This window comes from Myodes glareolus, chromosome 9 (assembly GCF_982192425.1).
Source record: "Myodes glareolus chromosome 9, mMyoGla1.1, whole genome shotgun sequence".
Lineage (NCBI taxonomy): Eukaryota > Metazoa > Chordata > Mammalia > Rodentia > Cricetidae > Myodes > Myodes glareolus.
The window spans coordinates 42,990,172-43,013,199 of NC_142034.1; the positions used below are offsets into that span (position 1 = coordinate 42,990,172).

The 23,028-nt window shown below is 39.4% G+C and overlaps 1 protein-coding gene and 1 long non-coding RNA gene across 12 annotated transcripts in view; both read right to left on the reverse strand.

Moving 5' to 3' along the window:
* Rhot1 (ras homolog family member T1) overlaps nt 1-23,028 on the reverse strand; it is an 82,962-nt gene that overhangs the window by 39,318 nt on the left and 20,616 nt on the right. For all 11 annotated transcript variants that reach the window (XR_015003712.2, XR_015003713.2, XM_085695501.2 and 8 more), the window contains exons 3-11: nt 21,963-22,044; nt 19,280-19,323; nt 18,808-18,861; nt 17,520-17,572; nt 12,340-12,448; nt 11,871-11,972; nt 3,045-3,143; nt 2,501-2,609; nt 1,398-1,518 (exon numbers count right to left, since the gene is read on the reverse strand). Coding sequence is in view for 9 of the 11 variants with exons in the window: in XM_085695501.2 (XP_085551627.1) it covers nt 1,398-1,518; nt 2,501-2,609; nt 3,045-3,143; nt 11,871-11,972; nt 12,340-12,448; nt 17,520-17,572; nt 18,808-18,861; nt 19,280-19,323; nt 21,963-22,044 (773 nt within the window). In the remaining 2 variants the exon portion in view is untranslated. The remainder of the gene's footprint in view (nt 1-1,397; nt 1,519-2,500; nt 2,610-3,044; nt 3,144-11,870; nt 11,973-12,339; nt 12,449-17,519; nt 17,573-18,807; nt 18,862-19,279; nt 19,324-21,962; nt 22,045-23,028) is intronic.
* On the reverse strand, nt 6,122-6,732 carry LOC146893189 (uncharacterized). The gene is made up of 2 exons (XR_015003714.2): nt 6,398-6,732; nt 6,122-6,286 (listed from the first exon to the last, which is right to left on the reverse strand). It is a non-coding gene; the product is annotated as an uncharacterized LOC146893189 (long non-coding RNA).

Below are 23,028 nucleotides of genomic sequence, written 5' to 3' on the forward strand. Positions count from 1 at the left end.
ACTCAATCGTTCAGTATGTATATATGTATTGAATATATGTATTGAAAAACTATGTTGAACTTTAGCCGACATTCAGTTCCTTAAGATTCAACCTAGAACATAGAATTGGACCAATAATCTAATCAATTATACATATAGCTGGTGGTGCGACTCTTAGAGAAGTGGCACCTTGAAGGTAAGATATGAGTAAAAGGTAAGAAAGGCCAGAAGATATCAAGGCTCAATTATGACAGACCACAATTCCCAAAAGGAGAGAAAAGGCACCCACAACCAGTATCTCCTGAGAGGGCATCATTGAGTCTGCATTTAAGTATGTAAGATTCAAACAGTATTACCAAAGGAAAATATCTACACACATCAGTTGTTCAGGGAAAAAATGCTGAACATGAATTAAAAACAAACCATGAAAGTGATGGGGAATCGAGGCCAGCCTGGTCTATAGAGCTAGTTCAGGAAAGCCAGAGCTGTTACAGAGGAATCCTGCCAAAACAAAACAAAAAAAACCAAAGGGGGCGGGGAGCATCTTTTTTTGACTCTAAAACTAAAACTATGATTACACAGTATCCTTATTCCCTCTGTTCTCAACAAAAGTTTTTCAAAAGACTTGTAAAGTTGGGTATGGTGGCACAAATTTGTAATCCTAACACTTGAAAAGCAAAGGCAGGCAAATCTCTTAAGAGTTCAAGGCCAGCCTCGGCTGCACAGTGAAAACCCACCTTAAAACAACAAAAATTTCAACTAAGTAAATAAAGAAAGAAAAGTAGCCAGGTGGTGGTGGTTCACAACTTTAACCCAACATTTGGGAGTCAGAGGAAGGTGGATCTCTGTGAGTTCAAGGGCAGCCTGGTCTACAGAGCAAGCTGGTTTACAAAAAAGCCAGAGCTGTTCCCCAAAGAAACCCTGTCTCAAAAAAACAAAAAGAGAGAAAAAAAAAAAGGCTTTACATAGTGCTGTATTAAGTACTAACTCTCAATTGTGGATGATTTTGTTTATGACGGACATTTTCACGTGTCACAACTAAAAGAAGAGGTGTTACTGTCATTTAAACATCTGTTCACTGTGATCCTATAGTGCAGAGGACAGGTCAATCTCTACAATAAAGAATTTTCTGGTCAGGTATGGTGTCATGGCGGCACATGCCTTCAATCTTAGCACTTGGAAGGCAGAGGCAGGCAGATCTCTGAGTTCTAGGCCAGTCTGGTCTACAGTGTGAGTTCCAGGACAGCTAGAGCTAAATAGAGACTCAAAAAATTCTGTTTCAAAATGTCAGAGTGCCAAAGTTGAGAAACTGCCTATAATTCTAAATTAGTCACAAGGCACTTAAAAATTATGCATAAACAAAATAAAACTTAAAAATACTTGGCAAGTGAGATAAATCAGAAAGCTGAGGTACATACAGGGGGAATAAGTACTCAGGCGTCAGATCCAGATCATCATCATAACCAAACCGTCGAAGTACAGTCCAAGTAGTCTCATGCCTCCCCCTCTGGATAAAAAGTGTATGTAAAAAGAGAAAACCTGAAATAAAGTAAATCAGTAAATACAATTGATGTGAAGACTGTAAACTATGGCAGGGAGGAAAGCATACAATGTGAGCTGGATTTGTGAGCACTCAAGTGTCTGAAAGAGCTCATTTCAGACTCATTTCCCATAAACACCCAGCTCTGCAAGAGCAAGCAATGGACAGAAGAGACAAAGTAACATCTAAAGGAGCACAATGACAGCCAGAGCCACATGATGAAAACAAATGAGAACGATGTACAGGCCCCCTCGCTTACTTCTACAATGGAAAAGTCTGGGCTTTAATTTCATTTTTTATTATAGCACATGTAGTGTTTAGGCACTGCACTGGCCTGCCCTTAGGGTCCTGACAGGACAGTCCTCAGATGCGCTACTAAGAGCCCCTCCTGTGCACATGTGCCACTGCTCACCTTCAGTCTCTTTCTTTCTCTCCTTCTTTCTCTCCCCCTCTCTCTTCCTCTCTCCCTTTCTCTTTTGCCACTTTTGTCCCCAGGGTCTGGTCTCTACCCCCTCACTGCTCCCTTCTCGCTCCTCTTTCATTAACCCTCCTATGTGAGCCTTGTTGCACAGTGTGACTTCTCTTCATGGCATTTTTTAAAATTACAACACCATAAATCAGCAATATACTCAACAATGAACACTACAATTGGAAAATTGACTCATATACAGAGTCCCTAAAAGTAATTTCTGCCTAAAGATGGTATGTTACATGTAACATAATATGTAACATGCTTGTTGCGTGTATCTTTCCCTCATATTGTCTGCATATCTGATCTAACTAATTTCCCTACCTCTAATTTATACTGACAATAGATAATAATCTCCCACAAATACTAACATTTCCTTAATGCATAAATAATACTAATTGGAAATATTAAATTTAAAGGGGTGGGAAATGGGCAGAAATACGACTAATGCAGTGTGGGCCCTACAGGAGTAAGGCCCCTGGGGAGAAAGTGATGAAGAAGCCATCCCCTACCTCTCAGCGTCAACCCACTGTCAGCCACACCGTCACTTAAGTGCTTTCTGACCACATTCTTGACATCTTCCAGAGCTTGAGGCGCTAAAGGAGTATTGAAACAAATTCTCTAGCAAAAAAACATGAAATAAAATAAATGTAAAAACAAACCATCATATAAATCCACAAATACAAAAGTGTTTACTTTAAAAAATCTAAGTGCTTCAACCAAAATAAACAAGTAAATGCCATCTCTCTATCTCCTGTCCTACTTGGAGAAAGACACCTGTAACACTCCCCGTTCTCTTTCAGAAACACAGTCTTTGTGTGGTCACAGAACACAAAATCCAGAAAGCACAGTGCTACAGAGTTCATCATTCTTCACACACCCACTGAATACCACAACCTCAAATTATCAAAAAAGTCTCAGTTCCTAGGCATAATAGGCTTTTCATATGTTAAGATTTAATAGCTGGATGTGATTGCTTTACAAGATAAGAAAACAGGTTGCTTAGTAGCATACTGCTAATCTAATCATTCTTACTCTGAAGCTAAAGACAGTTACCTGAAAGAAGTTGAGTTCGGCATCGTTCAGAGTGCCATCATTATCTTGATCAGATATTTTAAATATACGAGTGAGGGCTTTTATACAAGCTGGTTTCATCTATACAACAGTGAGAAAAGAAACAAAAATAAAATGATTTAAAATACATTTTTCACAGACAAAGTTTAGAATTTTTGATAGTTTTTATTTAACATCAAAAACTGATAACATGGGGAGTTGGAGAGATGGCTCAGAGGTTAAGAGCACTTACTGCTCTTCCAGAGGTCCTGAGTTCAATTCCTAGCAACCACATGGTGGCTCACAATCATCTATAATGAGATCTGATGCTCTCTTCTGGCATGCAAGCAAACATGCAGATAGAACACTGTATACATAATAAATAAAATGAATCTTAAAAATAAAAATAAATAAATAACTGATAACATAAAGAAATAAACTGAAGTTAAGCAATTTCCTTTTTTTTCTTTTAAGCATAGAGGACTGAACCTATGGCTTGCTAGGCAAACACTATAGCTGTGCCATCTCCTCAATCTTTTTTTTTTTTTTTAAACTTCTGGTTTTTCAAGGCAGGGTTTCTCTGCACAGCTTTGGTACCTGTCCTGAACTAGCTCTTGTAGACCAGGCTGGCCACAGAGATCCACCTGTCTCTGCCTCCTGAGTGCTGGGATTAAGGGCATGCAACACCACCGCCCGGTTTATCTGCAATCCTTTTTTAACTTTACCCCCCATATTTTGTACATGTGCCATGGTGCTTACATGTACAAATCAGAGCACAATTTTGGCTGTCAGTGCTCAGCTTTCACCTTGTCTGAGACAGAGTCTATTGTCTGCTTATGGGAATTTTTCTTTCTCACCTTCACAGCTTGACAGAGAAGCACTGGGATTATAGACACATGCTAGTATATCCAGCTTTATGTGGGTTCTGAAGATCTGAATAGACCCTCACACTTGTGCAGCTTACTCCAGACACCTTTTTTTAATTTGTATTTTGAGCCAAGGTCTCACTTAATTGCCCAACCTTAGCTTCCCAAGTAACTGGATAATGTCCGACCCAGCACGAACAGCAAAGCAAGCCTATGACTTTTATTATGTTCTATCTCTCTCTCCCCTCCCCTTTTTTGCTGACACCTGGCCTTGCAATAATATAGCTCAGACTAGTCTCAAATTTTGAAACATCATGCCTCAGCCTGACTGCTAAGATTACAGGCATATGCCATCAGGCCTGGTTCTGTGTATGTGTGCATACCAGAATACATATATGCTGGGCATCAAACCCAGAGCCTCCTGCTAAGCAAGCACTGAGTTATAAGCTCAGGCAAAAGAACTCAATGTTTTTTATTCACTCCATGTATATGTAAAAGTTGGGTAAAAAATGAGATTATTCACAAATAGTTTACAAAATACTACTGGTTAGTAAGTATATGACTTTTACTTAGTTGCTATTATAAGATTATTTACATTTTGAAAGTAAATCTTGTCTTTTTGAGATTTATAAAACATATAAGTAACGGTGACAGAAATCTATTTGGCAAATTCCTTAATTATTTTAGGACATATAAAGGATAAAATATCTGATTACCTAAGAATAAGTTTCATGGAGCTATTGAGATGGCTTAGTCAGTACTTTCGGCAGAAGCATGAAGACCTGGATCTCTAGAAGCCATGTAAAAGCCTGGCACAGGCCCATGTCTGAAAACCTAGTGCTGGAGTAGAGACAGGCAGGTCCCTGGGCATGCTCATCAACAAGACTAGATGAAAGAGTAAGTTTTAGGTTTAGTGAGAGAGCCTATCTCAAAAAATATGAAAGAGCTGGGTGGTACTGGTGCACGACTTTAATCCCAGCATTTAGGAGGCAGAGGCAGGTGAATCTCTGTGAGTTTGAGGCTAGCCTGGTCTACAGAGAGAGTTACAGGACAGCCAGGAATGTTTCACAGAGAAACCCTGTCTTGAAAAACAAAAACAAACAAAACAAAGTATGATGGTGATTGAGGAGAAACATCCTGACATTAACCTCTGGTCACATGCATAGACAAACGCACCCCACACAAAGGTCCATACTCGTCTCCGGGGTAATCACTATCAACAATACTGAACAAAAGACTTCTGGAGACTAATGATGTAGGATGTAGTACAGTGGTAGAATGCTTGTGTAGTGCGTCTGAGGCTATGTGTTCAATCTCCAACACTATTCAGGGTAAAAAAAATCATCAGGAAGATTTTTTTTTCTGTTCAATGTAGTTCTTTTATTTTTTATATTTATCACATTATTTATTATAAATTTATATTTATTAAGTACATTCTATTTTTTATAGATTTTTTTTGAGATAGGATTTCTCTATGTCTTCCTGATAATGTAGACAGGGCTCGCTTTGAACTCAGAGATCCACCTGCCTCTGCCTCCCAAGTGCTGGGATTAAGGGCATATACTGTCACACCTGAAGGAAGAGCACTGAAGTTTATTTGAACTTGGAGGTAGATTCATTCATATTGGCTCCCTACCCTCTCTCAGCAAGAGTATGGCATAGTCAATAGAAACTGCAATAATTTCTTTAAAGTCACTTTTAGTAAAGTTTGTTATAAAGAGTGCTTATTAAGTTTTACATATATTTTCTGGAGGTAGAGTCTTTTTGTTTGTTTTTCAAGACAGGGTTTCTCTGTAGTTTTGGAGCCTATCCTGGAACTTGCCCTGTAGACCAGGCTGGCCTTGAACTCACAGAGATTGCCTACCTCTGCCTACTGATTAAAGGCCTGGAGGTAGAGTCTTATGAACCCATTTCATATCAGAGAATCAGAGAAATAAGACACCAGGATGAAATGACATATTAACTTATAATGCTATTCTCATGACTACCTAGAGCAAAATAGTAATGAGAATAGTTGTGACTACATATAATATGAAACTGAGTTTCAGCAGTAAAGATGCCTGCCTACAAGCCCAATGACCTGAGTTAGGTCCTCAGGACGAACATGGTGGAAATAAGGGAACCAACTCCCAAATGTTATTCTCTGACCTATACTCACCCATGCAGACAGACACATTGTGTACATACATACAAATAAGTGGGGGAACAAAAAAATGTTTTTAAAAATTATTTTTAATTGTGTGTACGCAGGTATATGCACTTGGAGGCCAGAGCTGTTGGGTCCCCCTGGAGATTCAGTTACAGCCATTGTGAGGCACCACATGTGGGTACTGGGCACTGAGCTCAGGTCCTCTACAAGAGTAGTGCAAACTCTTGACCCTGTCAAAAAAAAAATTCTAGTAAAGCTTAAACTTAAAGCTTGTACACATATAAAACAATATATAGTCTAAAACTTGAAAACTTTCTGTGGTACTTTATTATCAGATATACCTGTGAGCTGAGTAGCAGACAGTTTTATTCAGGGACCGGAGGAAGGGCAGGGGATCAGCAGATTAGCGGAACTAATAATAGGCCTAAGAACAGAGCAACAGTTCAAGAATTTAGAATAATCTAAGGAGGTGCTGGCATACATCTTTAATCCCAGCATTCTATGTGGTGAGTTCCAGGACAGACAGCTACACAGAGAAGCTCTGTCTCAAAAACAAAACAAAACAAAAACAAGCAAACAAACAAACAAAAAACCTAATAGAGAATTTAATGTATCACTGAGGTAAAGGCCTCTGAGGTAAATTCTAATAATTCAAAATATTTTCTAAATTTCTTTGACTATGAAATATAGCATATAGCTGGACTGGTACGGAATGCATTTGTAACTTGTTAACTTTGGTGAGACAAGCCTAGAAAGCACCAGGTTAAGAATAATTGTAAAAAACTTAAGGAATCATAAATTTGGAATAAAAATGAAAAACCATGGCCAGATTAAGGGATAACTCAAGACTATTATTCTGTCAGGACAACATAGCAAATACTTTAAGCTTTGGAGCCAAATATGCAAAAATCACAGATATCATGTAGGTTTTATTTACATAGCACAAATTCCCTTATTTTTCCTGAGAACATTTAAAATGCTAATATAGTAACAAGTGAGTATAATTTTGTCAAGTAGGTCACTAGAGAAAACAGAATTTGTCGGGCAGTGGTGGCACACTGCTAAGGTAGGAAGATCTCTGAATTTGAAGCCAGCCTGGTCTATAGAGTTCTAGGACAGCCAGAACTACACAGAGATATCCTGTCCCAAAAATACAAACATCTGGGTGTGGTGATGCTCAACTTTACTCCCAGAACTTAGGAGACAGAGGCAGGTGTATGAGTTCAAAATCAGTCTATTCTACAAAGTGAGCTCCAGGACAGGCTCCAAAGTCATACAGAGAAATCCTGTCTTAAAAAACTAAAACAATAATAAAACTTAAACAAACAAACAAACAAAGAACTCTCTTGAAGTGATCAAATTTTACTAACCTGGGATTCAACGTTAGATCAGCTGTAAATGTTTATACATCATCGCTGATCTGAAATGAGACTTCGCATGTTTTTGTTGTTTTTTTTCCTTTGTAGTGATCTCTATTGCCAAATACTGATATATATATTTATCATCATCATGTTTTTTGCTTTTTTTTTTCCTTCTTGAGACAGGGTCTCTCTATGCAGATGCTATGTAGACCAGGCTGGCCTCAAACCTGCCTCTGCCTCCTGAGTGCTGGGGTTAAAAGTGTGTGCCACCACACCTGGCTGTACAGCATGTTTTTAAATTATCTTTATTTATTCATTGGGGGTGTGGAGAAGCGTGACTGTGCCGCAGCACAAGCATGGAGGTCAGAGGTCAAGCCTCAAAAGTTGGTTCTCTCTTTCCACCATGCAGGTCCCAGGGATTGATCTCAGACTGACAGGCTTAGTAGTAAGGCACTTTATGCAATGAGACATCTCGCCAGCCCCACAAACATGATTTTAGCTGGGAAAATCCATGAGTTGGAAGGCATCTATAGATGTATTAGACTCCTCCCTTGGCTCTGTATTTGAGGATGTGACGACACTGCAAGAGTCATCGCTTCCAGTTAGAGGTCTGTGAGAAAATCAACTACAGAGGGAGATGGACTATGGAGTGTGGAAATACCTGGGGCCTGCATCAAAACCTAAAGAACAATGCTGCCACTGAGGTCTGGGTTTACAAGTTGTAAGTGCTTTGCTACTGAACACCCCCTTGCCACCTGTCTAGCACTGGAATGGGGGTGGCACTCGGGAAGTGAGCAGGACACTAGGCAGCAGAGGGGCTGGCAGTACTGAACAGCAGCACTGCTGGGACTGCTCACCACAGCCACAAACATAAACAAGGATGACTGGTACACTAATGGGACACAGTTTTTACATATCACAAAACACAGTTCATTTTGACTTTTTTCAATAATTAAAAATACATAAAATGTATTCATAGCTCATAGGTTGTAAAAAAGCCAAGTTTTGGTTCTCAATTTGCCAACTACTTAACAATATTATAAACTTCAAATTTTTATTTAGTTTTAGATTTCTTTCTGTGTGTCTGTCTGTCAACACGCCACCTATGTGAGTGTGCCTGAGAAGGACAAGGATGTGGGCACGAGGGTCTGAAGTCAGGACTTCTGGAAAACAAGGAAATACTCTTAAAGGCTGAGCCATCCTTTCAGTCCTCCAAAATTTTATTTCACCTCTGGACAGTGCTAGGACTAAGGAATTAAGGAATCCTAGCACAGGGAAGGCAGAGGCAGGTGGATCTTACAAAAGTGAATTCAAGGACAGACAGAGCTACACAGTGAGACAAACAAACAAACAACAACAATAACCAAAAAAAAAAAAAGAGAGAGAGTTGGCTCAGCAGTTAAGAGCACTTGTTGCTTTTGCAGAGGACCCAGGTTTGATTCCCAGTCACATGCTGGTTCACAATCATCTGTAATTTCAGTTACAAGGGATCTGACATACTCTTCTAACCTTCTCAGAACCAGGCATCACATGGTATACATACATACACACAGATAATATATTCACATATACAAAGTAAGTAAATCTAAAATTGTTTTTAAAAAATACCTCAAGCCGGCCGGTGATGGCACATGCCTTTAATCCCACCACTCAGGAGGCAGAGGCAGGCAGATCTCTGTGAGTTCAAGGCCAGCCTGGTCTACAAGAACTAGTTTCTTTGTAGGATTGCTACAAAGAAATCCTGTCTTGAAAAACAAAAAACAAACACAACAACAAAAACCTCAATAAAAATTAGTCTAGGGCTGGAGAGATGGCTCAGAGGTTAAGAGAATTGATTGAGCCAGGCAGTGGTGGTGCACGCCTTTAATCACAGCACTTGGGAGACAGAGACAGGCAGATCTCTGTGAATTTGAGGCCAACCTAATCTACAGAGCGAGTTTCAGGACAGGGTCCAAAGCTATAGAGAAACCCTGTCTCGGGGTGGGGGGAGAAAAGAAAAAGGGAGCACTGGCTACTCTTCCAAAGGTCCTGAGTTTTAAGTACCAGCAGGTACATAACGGTTCACAACCATCTGTAATGAGATCTTCTGGTGTCCAAGCACACATGCAGACAGAACACTATATAATAAATAAATCTTTAAAAAATAATAAAATAAAATTAACCTAACTAAAAAGTGGGCATAAGTCCTTGAGGAAATATTTCTCCAAAATAGATATATAAAAACTGTTTAAGATTATTAGCCATCAGGGTAATATAAATTAAAATAACAATGAAATAAACTGGTATTTTCTCTTTTTTTTAGTTTATTATTTTCTTTTATGTGCATTGGTGTTTTGCCTGCATGCATGTCTGTGTGCTGTGTGTGGATGTCAAATCTTGGAGTTAGACAGTGGTTAGCTATCATGTGGGTGCTGGGAATTGAATCTGGGTCCTCTGGAAGAGCAATCGGTGCTCTTAACTGCTAATCCATCTCTCCAGCTCCAAAGTGATATTTTCTAGGATGAATGTAATAAACCAAAAGACCAAAAGCATAGATGACTGCTGGCAAAGATGTAAATAAATTAGAAATTTCATTTGGGTATGGCAGTCAATACCAGTAATCCTAACACTTGGGAAAGAAAGGTAGGAGAATCAGAAACTCCAAGTCATACTCAGCTATACATCACATAGTATAAACACGCCCCAAGATGCATGAGAATGAGAGAATGGGGGGAGAGGACAGAGACAGAAACAAAGTGGTGGCACACATCTTTAATCCCAGCACTTGGGAGGCTGAGGCAGGGGGAATCCCTGAGAGTTCAAGGCCAGACTGGTCTACAAAGTAAATTTTAGACAGTCAGAGATACGAGAGAGAGAGAGAGAGAGAGAGAGAGAGAGAGAGAGAGAGAAATAGGAGGGAAGGGGAAGAGAGAGGAGGGGACGGGAGAAGGAAAATGGAAGGAGGAAGGGAAAAGAAGAGAAAAAGAAATTGGATATTGCACGACAGTGGTGGCCCACTTCTTTAATCCCAGTACTAGGGAAGCAGAGGCAGGCAGATTTCTGTGAGTTCGAGGACAGACTAGTCTATAGGATGAGTTCCAGGATAGTCAAAGCTACATGGAGAAACCCTGTCTCAAAAACCAAACAAACAAAAATTAAACCTTTATATGGCAGGTGGGAATGGACAATTTCGCTGCTACTGCAGGAATATCTATTTGGTGGTTCCTCCCTTAGTTAAACATACAATGGTCTCGTTACTTATCGAAAAAAACTGAAAACAGGTGTTTCAAGAAAAAAACAAAAACCTTGTGAACAAGTTAACATTAACAGCAGTCTATTCACAATAGTCAAAAGGAAGAAACTACTTCAGTAGACACCAAAGGATAAAGAAGAGTTGTTCTCTCCATATGATGACATTTTATTTAACTAGAAGAAATTAAATAGATACACACTACAACATGAGTAAACCTTGAACACAGTGCTAGTGAAACAAAGAGAGAATTAAAAGCTACTCATTGGTGACAACACTGTCGGGGAGAGACAAAGTGGATCAGCAGTTGCCAGGGGTGGGACAAAGAGGGCGGGGTGTGTGTGTGTGTGTGTGTGTGTGTGTGTGTGTGTGACTGCTAACAGCCACAAGGTTTCTCTGGGGAGTATATAAGGCAGTGGAATTGCTTATGAGGTATGTAACTTTCTGAATATACTAAAACTCAACTGTATGCATGAAAGATATAAACTTTGTGTTACAGATCTTTAAGAAATCAGTTTTAAATCTATTGCAATTTTTTATTAAATTCTGGGTATTTCTCAATGGAATTACTGTATTTCTTAGCTATGAAAGCATATCCAAGTTATATCACATGTACCCACGAAAATAACTTTTAAGAGATCCGAGAATGTAGCTCAAGGGTAGCACACTCACTTCTTACTATGCATGAAATGAGATCAATTACTGAAACAAAAGAAAAAAACAAAATTCTACCCAAGTTTTTGCTTAGATTCATAGATTTTTTTTTTTTTCAGGCTGATGATACCGATTAGCGGGTAAAGAGTATCGGCTACCAAGTCTGACATTGAACTTAACAGAGGAGAGAGAACTGACAACCACAAGCTGCCCGCTGACCTCTATAGGCACGTCATGGCACACATCCAACTCACAAAATAAATACACAGAAAATTAAGGGAGAAGTTCATCGATTTTATAGCTGTCAAGTAAGTAAACAATTAATTGAGTCTTGGCTGTTTTGTTAGTATCGCCAGTTCTGTGTGTCGGTGGCACTATCTGAAAGAATACTGAAACTGGAAACTTTATGGAGACACAATGTCAGTGTCCCTAAACCAGAACACTCAAATTAACAATTTAATAAGCAACACAATTCGATCTCAATAGCGTCATCTTTTAAAATGTTTAACAATACTAAAACCCACAACCATATTGTATCATTCAGGCCAACAGAGCACAGCCTGGGGTTACCTCTTTCTCCTCTGGGCAGTAAAGAGGCCCTGTAGGGTGAAGAACAGCTTTCTGTGCATAATAAAACAGCTCTGATATATTCTTCAGGTTTTTTGCTGAACACTAAAAAAAAAAAAATAAATAAATAAAAAATAAAAGTTTTAAATTTTAAAAATTTTAAACTCTGAAGTCAGTTATGATAGTGAAAAACAATTCCTCCTTGGAACCCCTCCCATTCTCAAGACTTCTCAATTTCTCTTACTTCAGCTATATCCACTCGGTTTAGTGAGAAAAAAAAAAGCCAGCAAGTTAAGAGTTAAGGTTCCTTGAAGAAACGGAAAAATAAATTTTCCTTTGTAGAAAGTACCAATATCTCCATAGAGCTTTAGAGGAAAACTTTTAAATTCTATGTTTTATTTGGTTTATATGACTTCACAAATAACAGAAAATTTACTCCATCCCACACAATCCTGCTTCCCATGAGGCGTACCTCCACACAGGTTTCTATTTCTGTATATTGGTTCATAATAGGAAGGATGGTCTCCATACTACTATATTCCACCAGATCAGATTTGTTCCCAACCAATATCAAAGGCAGCCTGAAATAAACAGGGCATTAATGCAATAAAGAAAAAAAGATGTTAGATTTATATTTTCACTTAAATCATTACCCATTCTAACTAAAAAATTTTATCTAGCCTTTCCAACATAACTTCTCTACTATTCTCTCTCTCTCTCTCTCTCTCTCTCTCTCTCTCTCTCTCTCTCTCCACACACACACACACACACACACACGAGGCAAAGGCCCCTAGAGAGTAGGTTCATTCAATCAGTCAATACCTATTTCAAGTCACAAACTCTTCTAAGTATCTAAGTATGAAGGGCATTTAGAAAAACGTTCCTGACTGGGTGGGGGTGATCAGGTACAAACCAAAAATAAACTGCAGGCTTATGAAAAAAGTTACTGAAAAATATAAGGTTTATACAGGTATGGCAGTGTATGCATATAATGTCAGCAATTGGGGGGCTGAGGCAGGAGGATTTTGAGTTTAAGACCAGTTTACACTACACAGGGAAAGCCTGTCTCAAAACAAATAATAAGGTGAAAAAGTACAGCAGTCTGGGGAAGATCAATACTTAGGAAAGTAAGTGTCCTCAAGTGCTTCAAGGAAAGAAAACGTGAAAATCAAGGACAAGTTCACCCATGACTGCATTTACACACACCACAGCTTCAAGTGACAAAAGACATTTGCACATGACACCACAAAGGCCACCAGCAAAGCATACTGGTATAAACCTTTCATCCTGACTACCTGGAGACAGAAGCAGGAAGATTACAAGTTTGAGAATAGCCTGGGAAATATAGTGAGAGTCTACATCTGTAAAATGAAATGAGATTAAATAAAAATAAAACAAGGTCCACAAAGCAGCCACAGTATTTTAGTGAAAATTTCTAAATTTAGCCAAAGTTTCTAAATTCAGTGGCAAAAGTTGGCTCTTCCTAGATACTGGCCAAAGCATGCTTTTCTTCAGAAAGGTCTTCCTAGAAGTAGCTCCAACAAGGAGAGAGTGGCAAGAGCATGTGGGCATTGCGGCCTTTAAGGCATCGCTGTCCAACACAACATTCTAGGATGATGGTCTTTTTTCTTTGCTTTTTGAGACTGGGTCTTCCTAAATAATCCTGGCTGTCCTAGAACTCGATATATAGACTGGCTAAAACTCATAGAGTCCCTTGTGGGGACTAAAGGCATTGGCGACCCTCCTGAGAAGCACTGTTACCGTGACCACTAGTCACAGACGGCACTGCGCTTCTGAAATGTGGACGAGCATATCGGGGGAATTAGAATTGAGTTTTATTTCATTTCAATTAATTGAAATTTCAACAAAGACAAGTAGCTAACAGCACTGGACAGCTGAGAGTCACTCTTTTCTTTTAATTTGTCAGTAACTCACTGTAAAGATTAAGAAACAACAAAGAGGAGCTGGAGAGATGGCTCAGAGGTTAAGAGCGCTGGCAGCTCTTCCAGAGGTCCTGTGTTCAATTCCCAGCAACCAAATGGTGGCTCACAGCCATCTATAATGAGATCTGGCGCCCTCTTTTGGCCTGCATGCATACAGACAGAACATTGTATACATAATAAAGAAATAAATCTTAAAAAAAAAAAAAGAAAGAAAGAAACAATGAAGAGTCAACACAGAGCTGAAGGCCCTAAGTCAGTTTCCCATCCATAAGGAAGAAAGACAGGGGCATCAGATTTCCAGAGTAGGAAAGAACAGAAAAAGCTCAAGAAGAATTCTAAAAAACTGAGCCAGGAGCCAGATGTAAACAATTAATATTTAAAACACGATTTCCCTAACATTTAAAAAGATTAAAATAGGAGCTGGAGAGATGGCTCAGTGCTCTTCTAAAGGACCTGGATTTTGCTCGCAGCACCCACATGGTAGGCTTACCAACAATTATAACTCTAGTTACAGAGGATCTGATGGCCTCTTATAGCCTCTGCAGCATGCACAAAGTGCAACAAACTTCACACATACATATAAAATAAAACAAGTAAATAAGTCATTTTTTAAAAAAATGATTAAGATGTTGAGCCAGAAGTGGTGGTACAAACATGTGACACCAGCACTCAGGAGGCAGACAGGTCTTTGTGAGTTTGAGTTCAGCCCAGACTACAAGGTGAGAACCTGTCTCAAAGGTTAAAATAGATAGATAGATAGATAGATAGATAGATAGATAGATAGATAGATAGGTGACAGATAGATAGATAGATAGATAGATAGATAGATAGATAGATAAAAGGCTGAAGGCCAGGCATAAATGCACAAGAGGCAGACACCTTTAATCCCAGCACTTGGGAGGTAGAGGCAAGTGGAGCTCTGAAGTCAAGTCAGTCTATATTGTGAGATTTTATCTTAAAAAACAACAATAACAAAAAAAAACAGAAGGAAGGGAGAAAAAGAGAAAGGGAAGAAAAAGAGAAAAAGAAAGAAAGAGGAAAGAAGGATAGTAAAAATAATGTTCGTCCAATTAAATATTGGAAGGAAATTTTTTTTGACTTAAAAGTGAAATCATCTGCTTGGTGGTGCGGCGCATGTATTTAATCCTAGCACTCAGGAGGCAGAGGCAGCAGGCAGATTTCTGTGGGTTTGAGACCAGCCTGGTCTACATAGTGAGTTCCAGGAAAGCCAGAAACACACAGTGAAACCCTGTCTTGAAACACCAAAAAGAACTGAAAACATCTATACAGAGAACTACCAGTCTATGTTCTCCTGACTTCTTCCCCACCACACTTGTATCTTCCAAGGAACTGCACAGAACCTCCCTGCATGAATTCCTAAATGAAGATTTCCAGAGCATATTAGAGAAGTTATATATAAGCTATCTAATTTGATTTTTTTTTTTTGAGACAGGGTTTCTCTGTAGCTTTGAAGCCTGTGCTGGAATTAGCTCTTGTAGACCAGGCTAGCCTCAAACTCACAGAGATCCATCAGCTAATTTGATTCTTGATACACCCACACGCATCCAGGACAGATATTAACCTTTATCCCCATTACAGATGAGGAAACTAGAGAGTCAAATGAAGTCAGAGGCTTACAGTTTCTAGTGGCCAAACCAGATCTCAAAGGTTGCTCAACATTTTCCAAGTCCTATGCTCTGCCCAGTGTACACCATGAGCAATCAGCAATTCCACACCTCATTAGAGAAACAACTCAAAAGAAGGCACATAATGCTAGCAAAGAGAGACTCCTAAACAGACTCAAGCAGCAGTCTGTGATCAGAAACAGACGGTTACTAAAACATTTAACCTGTCAGTAATTGCAAATCTTCAGTGTCAGAGCTGTTCTCTGCTTTGCTCTCAAATCTGTTTCTAATCACTCCTGTCCCTGGCAAACGTATGTGGTGGCATATGAAGGTAGGTAAACAGAGAAAAACTGACAAAAACCAGTGTAGAGGGCCAGGGACATGACTCAGCAGATAAAGGCACTTGCTGCTGCCAACCCTCAATTCCATTCTGGAACCAAAAATAAAAGGGGAGAACAAATCCATTTTGGTTTGCTCCTCCTACCCCACACACCCCACATCCCAAGAAAGGGATTCTCTACGTAGTTCTGGATGTCCTGGAACTCCATTTTTTTAAAAAATGAGATAGCTTTTTTTTAAACAGGGAGATATATATATATATATATATATATATATATATATATATATTTGATTCTTATTGAGCTCTACATTTTTCTCTGCTCTTCTCCCTGCCTCTCTCCTCCCTTTCAACCTTCTCCCAAGGTCCCCATGCTCCCAATTTACTCAGGAGATCTTGTCTTTTTCTACTTCCCATGTACATTAGATCCATGTATGTCTCCCTTAGAGTCATTGTTGTCTAGGTTCTCTGGGATTGTGATTTGTAGGCTGGTTTTCTTTGCTTTATGTTTAAAAACCACTTATGACTGAGTATATGTGATAATTGTCTTTCTGGGTCTGGGTCTCAATTTTACTGGGATTTTGATGGGCATTACATTGAATCTAGATTGATTTTGGTAAGATTGCCATTTTTACTATGTTGATTCTGCCTATCTAATAGCATGGGAGATCTTTCAACTTTCTGATGTCTTCTTCAATTTCTTTCTTCAAAGATTTAAAGTTCTTGTCTTACAAGTCTTTAACTTGTTTGGTTAGAGTTACTCCGAGATATTTTATGCTGTTTGTGGCTATTGTGAAGGGTGATGTTTATCTGATTTCTTTCTCAGCCCATTTATCATTTGTGTACAGGAGGGCTACTGATTTTTTTTGAGTTAATCTTGTATCCTGATACATTATTGAAAGTGTTTATTAGTTGTAGAAGTTCCTTGGTAGAATTTTTGAGGTTGCTTATGTAAACTATCATATCAGCAAATAGTGAGTTGGTTTTTTTTTTTTTTTGGAGGCAGGGTTTCTCTGTAGCGTTGGAGCTTGTCCTGGAACACTAGCTCTTGTAGACCAGGCTGGCCTCGAACTCACAAAGACCTGCCTGCCTCTGCCTCCCAAGTGCTGGGATTAAAGGCGTGTGCCACCACCACCCAGCTGATTTGCCAGTATTTTTGCATTAATGTTCATGAGTGAGATTGGGCTGTAATTCTCTTTCTTAGTAATGTCTTTATGTGGTTTGGGTATCAGGGTAATTGTAGACTCATAAAAAGAGTTTGGCAAAATCTGGAACTCAATTTGTAGACCAGGCTGGCATCAAACTCAAGACATCCACTGGCCTCTGTCTCCTCAGTGCTGGGATTAAAGGCATGTATCACCAACACCCACCTAGATATATTTATTAGTTTATGTGAGTGTTTTGCCTGCATGTATACCTGTGTACCAAACTTTTGCCTGGTGCCTGAGGAGGTGGTGAGTCTGTGTGGGCACCGGGAATTCAATCCAGGTCCTTTGAAACAACAAGTGCTCTTAACCACTTCAGCCCTAAATCCAGCATATCGCACTCTGACACCTACGTGTGCACACACATACACAAATACACACAACACAAATAAATAAATATTTGAAAGAAAAACCAAATTGGGAACATGTTAATAACCAGTAGATCTAAGTAAAGACTTAACAGATATTCTTGTTACTGTTTCTTACATCTTTTCTCTAAGTTTGAAATTTTCAAAAAAAAAAAAAAGTTTGAAAAAAAATACCTGCTGTCTTTGTCTGTTCTTTCATTTATGAGAGGAATCCATCGGCTTGTTACCTAAAATGAAAATAAGTAGTAGTTACGCCATGATGTAGATCTTCTTTGAAAAGCTGCACACCTTTAATCCCATCACTCAAGAGGCAGAGGCAGGGAGATTTCTGAGTTTAAGGCCAACCTGGAGTTCCAGGCCAGACAGGGTGGCATAGTGAGAGTCAATAGTTAAAAAAAAAAGAAAAGGGCGGGCGGTGGTGGCAGAAGCAGGCAGATCTCTGTGAGTTCGAGGCCAGCCTGGTCTACAAGAGCTAGTTCCAGAACAGGCTCCAAAGCCACAGAGAAACCCTATCTCGAAAAACCAAAAAATAAAAAATAAAAATAAAAATGTGACAGGCCAGGCGGTGGTGGCAGATGCTTTTAATCTCTGCACTCAGGAGGCAGAGACAGGCAGATCTCTGTGAGTTCAAGACCAGCCTGGTCTACAGAACAAGTTCCAGAAAAGGTTCCAAAGCTACACAGAAACCCTGTCTCATGAGGCTGGAGAGGTGGCTCAGCGGATAAGAGCACTGGTTGCTCTCTCAGAGGTCCTGAGTTCAATTCCCAGTAACTATATGGTGGCTTACAACCATCTGTAATGAGATTTGGTGACCTCTTCTGGCCTGCAGGCAGAATACTGTATACATAATAATAAATAAAATTAAAAAAAAAAACCTGTCTCGAAACTCACTCCTGCAAAAAGGTGGCAGAACAAAAAAGGAAAAGCATACTTTTCTAAAAATTATTATTTTATGATTATGAATGTTCTGTCTGCAAGTGCATGCCTGGTGCCCAGAGGCCAGAAGAGGGTGTCAGAGCCCCTAGAACTGAAATGGAGTTACAGATGAAGAGTAGCCTCTGAGTCACTTTATCCTGAGTCATATCTCCTCTACTTTGTTAAGAGTCCTTAATGTCCCACTAAAACTAGGCATGGTAGCACATATTTGGAATCCCAGGCTAAAGCAGGAAGATCATGATTTCTAAGACAGCCCAGGCTACAGAGTAAGACCTTATCTTAAAATCAAAAAAAAAAAATCTGGAGCAGTGGCAGAGCGCGCCTTTGATCCCAGAACTCTGGAGGCAGAGGTACGTGGATCTCTGTGATATCTAGGTTAGCCTGATCTTCAGAGCTGGCTCCAAGAGACAACCAGGGCTACATAAAGAAACCCTGCCTTGAAAAACAAAATCAAAAGAATCCACCTCAAAATAAATAAATAAACCATATCACATTTAATTTAAATATAGAGAAAATTTACATATACCTTATCAATAGAATGTTTATTGTTAACAGCATAAACTATGCAGATGACATTAGCCTAGAAGAAAAATTAATAAATTAATGGCATGTTGAAATAAAATATACACAACAGGATTTAATTATCAACCACCTAAGATTTGAGCCAAAGGAAGAATTTTTTGAAGAAGAAAAGCCTGTCTATAAGAAAGTATCCCTCAAGAACTAGAGCAAAAAATATAGACTCAAATACCAATGATAACAACAAAGAGTTGAGAAATTTCTGTTAAACTTGAGCATGGTAGTACATGCCTATACAGCACTCAAGAAGTGGAGGCAGGGGGTTCAATACAAGCCTTAACTTCACTGGGAATTCAAGAACAGTCTGAGCTACAAGAAACTGTCTCAATCCACAACTGCTCCTACGAAGACAGACTCACAGGATTATCACTGTTCATGTACATGTGTACACACACACAAAATGACTTTTTTACACATACCTGTGATATTTCTTGATGAAGTTGTTCATCACTCTGTTCTGCTTCTATAAATGATAAAAGTCAGAATTTTGTATTTTAAAAATTTTCATAATAGTCAAGCCAAAATTTAAAAAAAAACCTATGTAATATGCACCTAAAGAAATAGACATAGATGGTTCTGCAGTTAAGAGCACTTGTTGCTCTTTCAGAGGACCATAATTTGGTTCCCAGCAGCCACACAGCAGCTCATAACTCTCTATAACTCCAGAGTCAAGGGATCCAACAACCTCTTCTGGCCTCCATAAGCACTAGGCATGCATGTGATACATTTACATACGTACAGGCATAGATACATACTCATAAAAATCAATAAATATTCAAAATGATATAGTATAGAACAAGTTAAGTTACCAAAATAACAGTGATCCAGAAGAAAAAGCTGAACCAAGATAAGAAGGTGGTTAGTAAGGAAGGAGTATTGGAGAGGATTCCAGCACTGAAGGGCAGAGGCACTGTATCAAAGATCTAGGCCAGTATCTGGTTTAGAGTTGAAAAAGGATCAGGAGGCCGAGTGGTGGTGGCTCACACCTTTAATCCCAGCACTCAGGAGGCAGAGGCAGGAGGATCTCTGTGAGTTCGAGGTCAGCCTGATCTACAGAGTGAATTCTAGGACAGTCAGGGCTGTTACAGAGATACTCTATCTTGAAAAAGAAGAAAGAAAGAAGAAAGAGGAAAGAGGAAAGAGGAAAGAGGAAAGAGGAAAGAGGAAAGAGGAAAGAGGAAAGAGGAAAGGAAAGGAAAGGAAAGGAAAGGAAAGGAAAGGAAAGGAAAGGAAAGGAAAAGAAAAGAAAAGAAAAGAAAAGAAAAAAGAAAAGAAAAGAAAAAGGGCAAGGCAAAAGAGATCAGCAACTCGAGAAGAAGACTGAGTACTTCGGAGCCAGAAGCTCAGACAAGAATCTGGACACAGAGCCCAAGACTAGACACTATCAGCATAGTGGATAGGAGCAAAAATAACAAAGGCCCAGAGGTAAAACTACAGCCTGAGAATGAAGAAAGAACTTTCCTTTCTTGGCTGGTAAGACGACTCAGTGGGTAAGAGTTCTTGCTGCCATGCCTGAGTTCGATCCCTGGACCCAACATGGTGGAAGAAGAGACTCAAATCCAACAAGGTATCCTCTGACCTCCACACATACTGTAGCTCACTGATGTCCACACACATACTAAATAAGTAAATACACTCAGTAATATGTATAGTTTGACAATTATCAAAAACAGTAAGATGAACTCTGTGTACATATCTGTGCATGCACATGTGTATGGAAACTAGACATTGATGTTGGTGTCTTCCTCTATCATTCTCACTCTATTTTTCCAGACTGGTATGTTTACTGAACCTGCAGCTCACAAACTGGCTCAACTGGTTGGCCAGTGAGCTGAAATGTGCCGGGTTCTGTCTCTTCCCAGTGTGGGCATTACTGTCAAAGTGCCCAGCTACAGATACCTGAACTCAGGTCCTTAAGCTTGCTCAGCAGGGCCTTCACTTGCTGAGCAATCGCCTCAGCTCCCAAAGTAGCCATCTTGTTGAACTTTTGTTACATATAGAATTCAACAAATCCTGGCGATCAAAATCAGGGCTAGGAAAATACTTTGTAAATGAGTTACAGCCACACCCCCTCAATGAATTTAAAATTCAGAACCTACTTTTTTGAATATGTATGTGTGTAGGTATATATGCATATGTATATGCACATTCACATTTGTGTGACTATAAGTGTACGGGTGTACACACCGCATGTGTCTGCAGTGGCCAAAGGCACTGGATAACCCTGATGCTGGAGTTACAGAAGGTTGCAAGCCATTCGATGTGTGTGCAAGGGATTGGATTCAGGTCCTCAGCAAGATTTAGTATATGACCTAGCCAAGTGGTGATGGCACACACCTTTAATCGCAGCACTCAAGAGGCAGAGGCAGGCAGATCTCTAAGTTGAGGCCAACCTGATCTACAGAATAAATTCCAGGACAGCCAGGGCTACACAGAGAAACCGTGTCTCCCCCCTACCCCCAAAAGAAGAGTAGTATATGATTTTGTTTTTGTTTTTATTGAGCTATACATTTTTGTTCGCTCCTCTCCCTTCCTCCCCTCTCCCCTTCTACCCTTTTCCATGACCTCCAATCTCCCAATTTACTCAGGAGATCTTGTCTTTTTCTCCTTTCTATGTAGATCTATGTATGTCTCTCTTAAGGTCCTCTTTGTTGTCTAGGTTCTCTGAGGTTGTTAACTGTAGACTGGTTTTTCTTTGCTTTATGTCTAAAAGTCACATATGAGTGAGTACATATTATATTTGTCTTTCTGGTACGGGTTACCTCTGTCAATATGGTTTTCTCTAGAGCCATCCATTTGTCTGCAAATTTCAAGATGTCATTATTTTTTACCACTGAGTAGTACTTCATTGTGTAAATGTACCAAATTTTCTTTGTCCATTCTTCAATTGAGGGGCATCAAGGTTGTTTCCAGGCTCTGGCTATTATGAGGAATGATTGAGCAACCTTTGGGTATATACCCAAAAGTGATATTGCTGGGTCTTAGTGGTATGTGGTCTTAAACACTGAACTTTTAAACATTTTTAAAAGCTCAGGTAAGTTCTATTTTCAGGGCTATTAAAAATTAACTCCAGAGCCTCACTCACAAGAGACCACCAATTACCTGAGTAATCAACAATGTGTGTTGGAACTCTCTCAGGGGTGACATCAGCTGGAATGGTGATTTCTTCTGCCCGAGGAGGAACCTTTATTTAAAAAACAAACACAAAAAAGGATAAATGTGGAGAAATTATCTATCAAACTTACTAACAGAGCATGTAGATTTATCTATATCAGGCTGTTCTTTGAAAGCTACTATGTTAGGTATGCACTACATTCTAAAATGCTTTCATTGGGGTGCTTTATCATATAAAACTACAAAATAACCACATTTTTTAAAAAAGTATTTTTTATTTACATTGGTGTTTTGCCTGCATGTATGTCTGTGTGAGGGTGTCAGGTTCACTAGAACTGCAGTTACAGATAGTTGTGAGTTGTGGTTGCTGGGAGTTGAACCAGATCCACTGGAAGAGCAGTCGGTACACTTAACTGCTGAGCCATTTCTCCAGCCCCATAAAAACATTTTTTAAGGAGCAGCAAGATGGCTAAGTAGGTAAAGATGCTTGCTGCTAAGTCCAACTACCCGAGTAACCAGACCGTTGATTCCCGAAACCCTCATGGTGGAAAGAGAGAACCTGCTCCCACAAGTTGTCCTTTTACCTCCAAATGTGCACATAGAGATAGATAACTGTAGTAGTACCAAAGAGTTCCATAAAAGCCCAGAATGGAGTATAACAAAGGTTTATTTAGTTGGGGATAAGTTCACAGTGCACTGGGAACTGGAACCAAATCCAGCAGAGAAGAGGGACACACACACACGCTTTTTGTCTGCACTTACAGTGCATGAAACCAGGCCCAAAGTGGGCAGGCATCTTAAAGGCTATAGGCTGAAGGCGTTCCCACAACAGATAACAAATAAAAATGTAATAAAAACTAACAAACAAAATAAAAAAACAAGAAAAAAATAAGTTTCCAGCAGAGATATAGCACAATGGTAAAGTGCTTACCTAGCAAAAGTCTAGCCCTAGGACACAGTCAGAGGCCATAATAAGGACATAAGTTTTTCACAAACTTAAAACAATTCTTAATTTGGTATTCAAATATTAGAGTGGTTTTTTTTTTTTAATGTA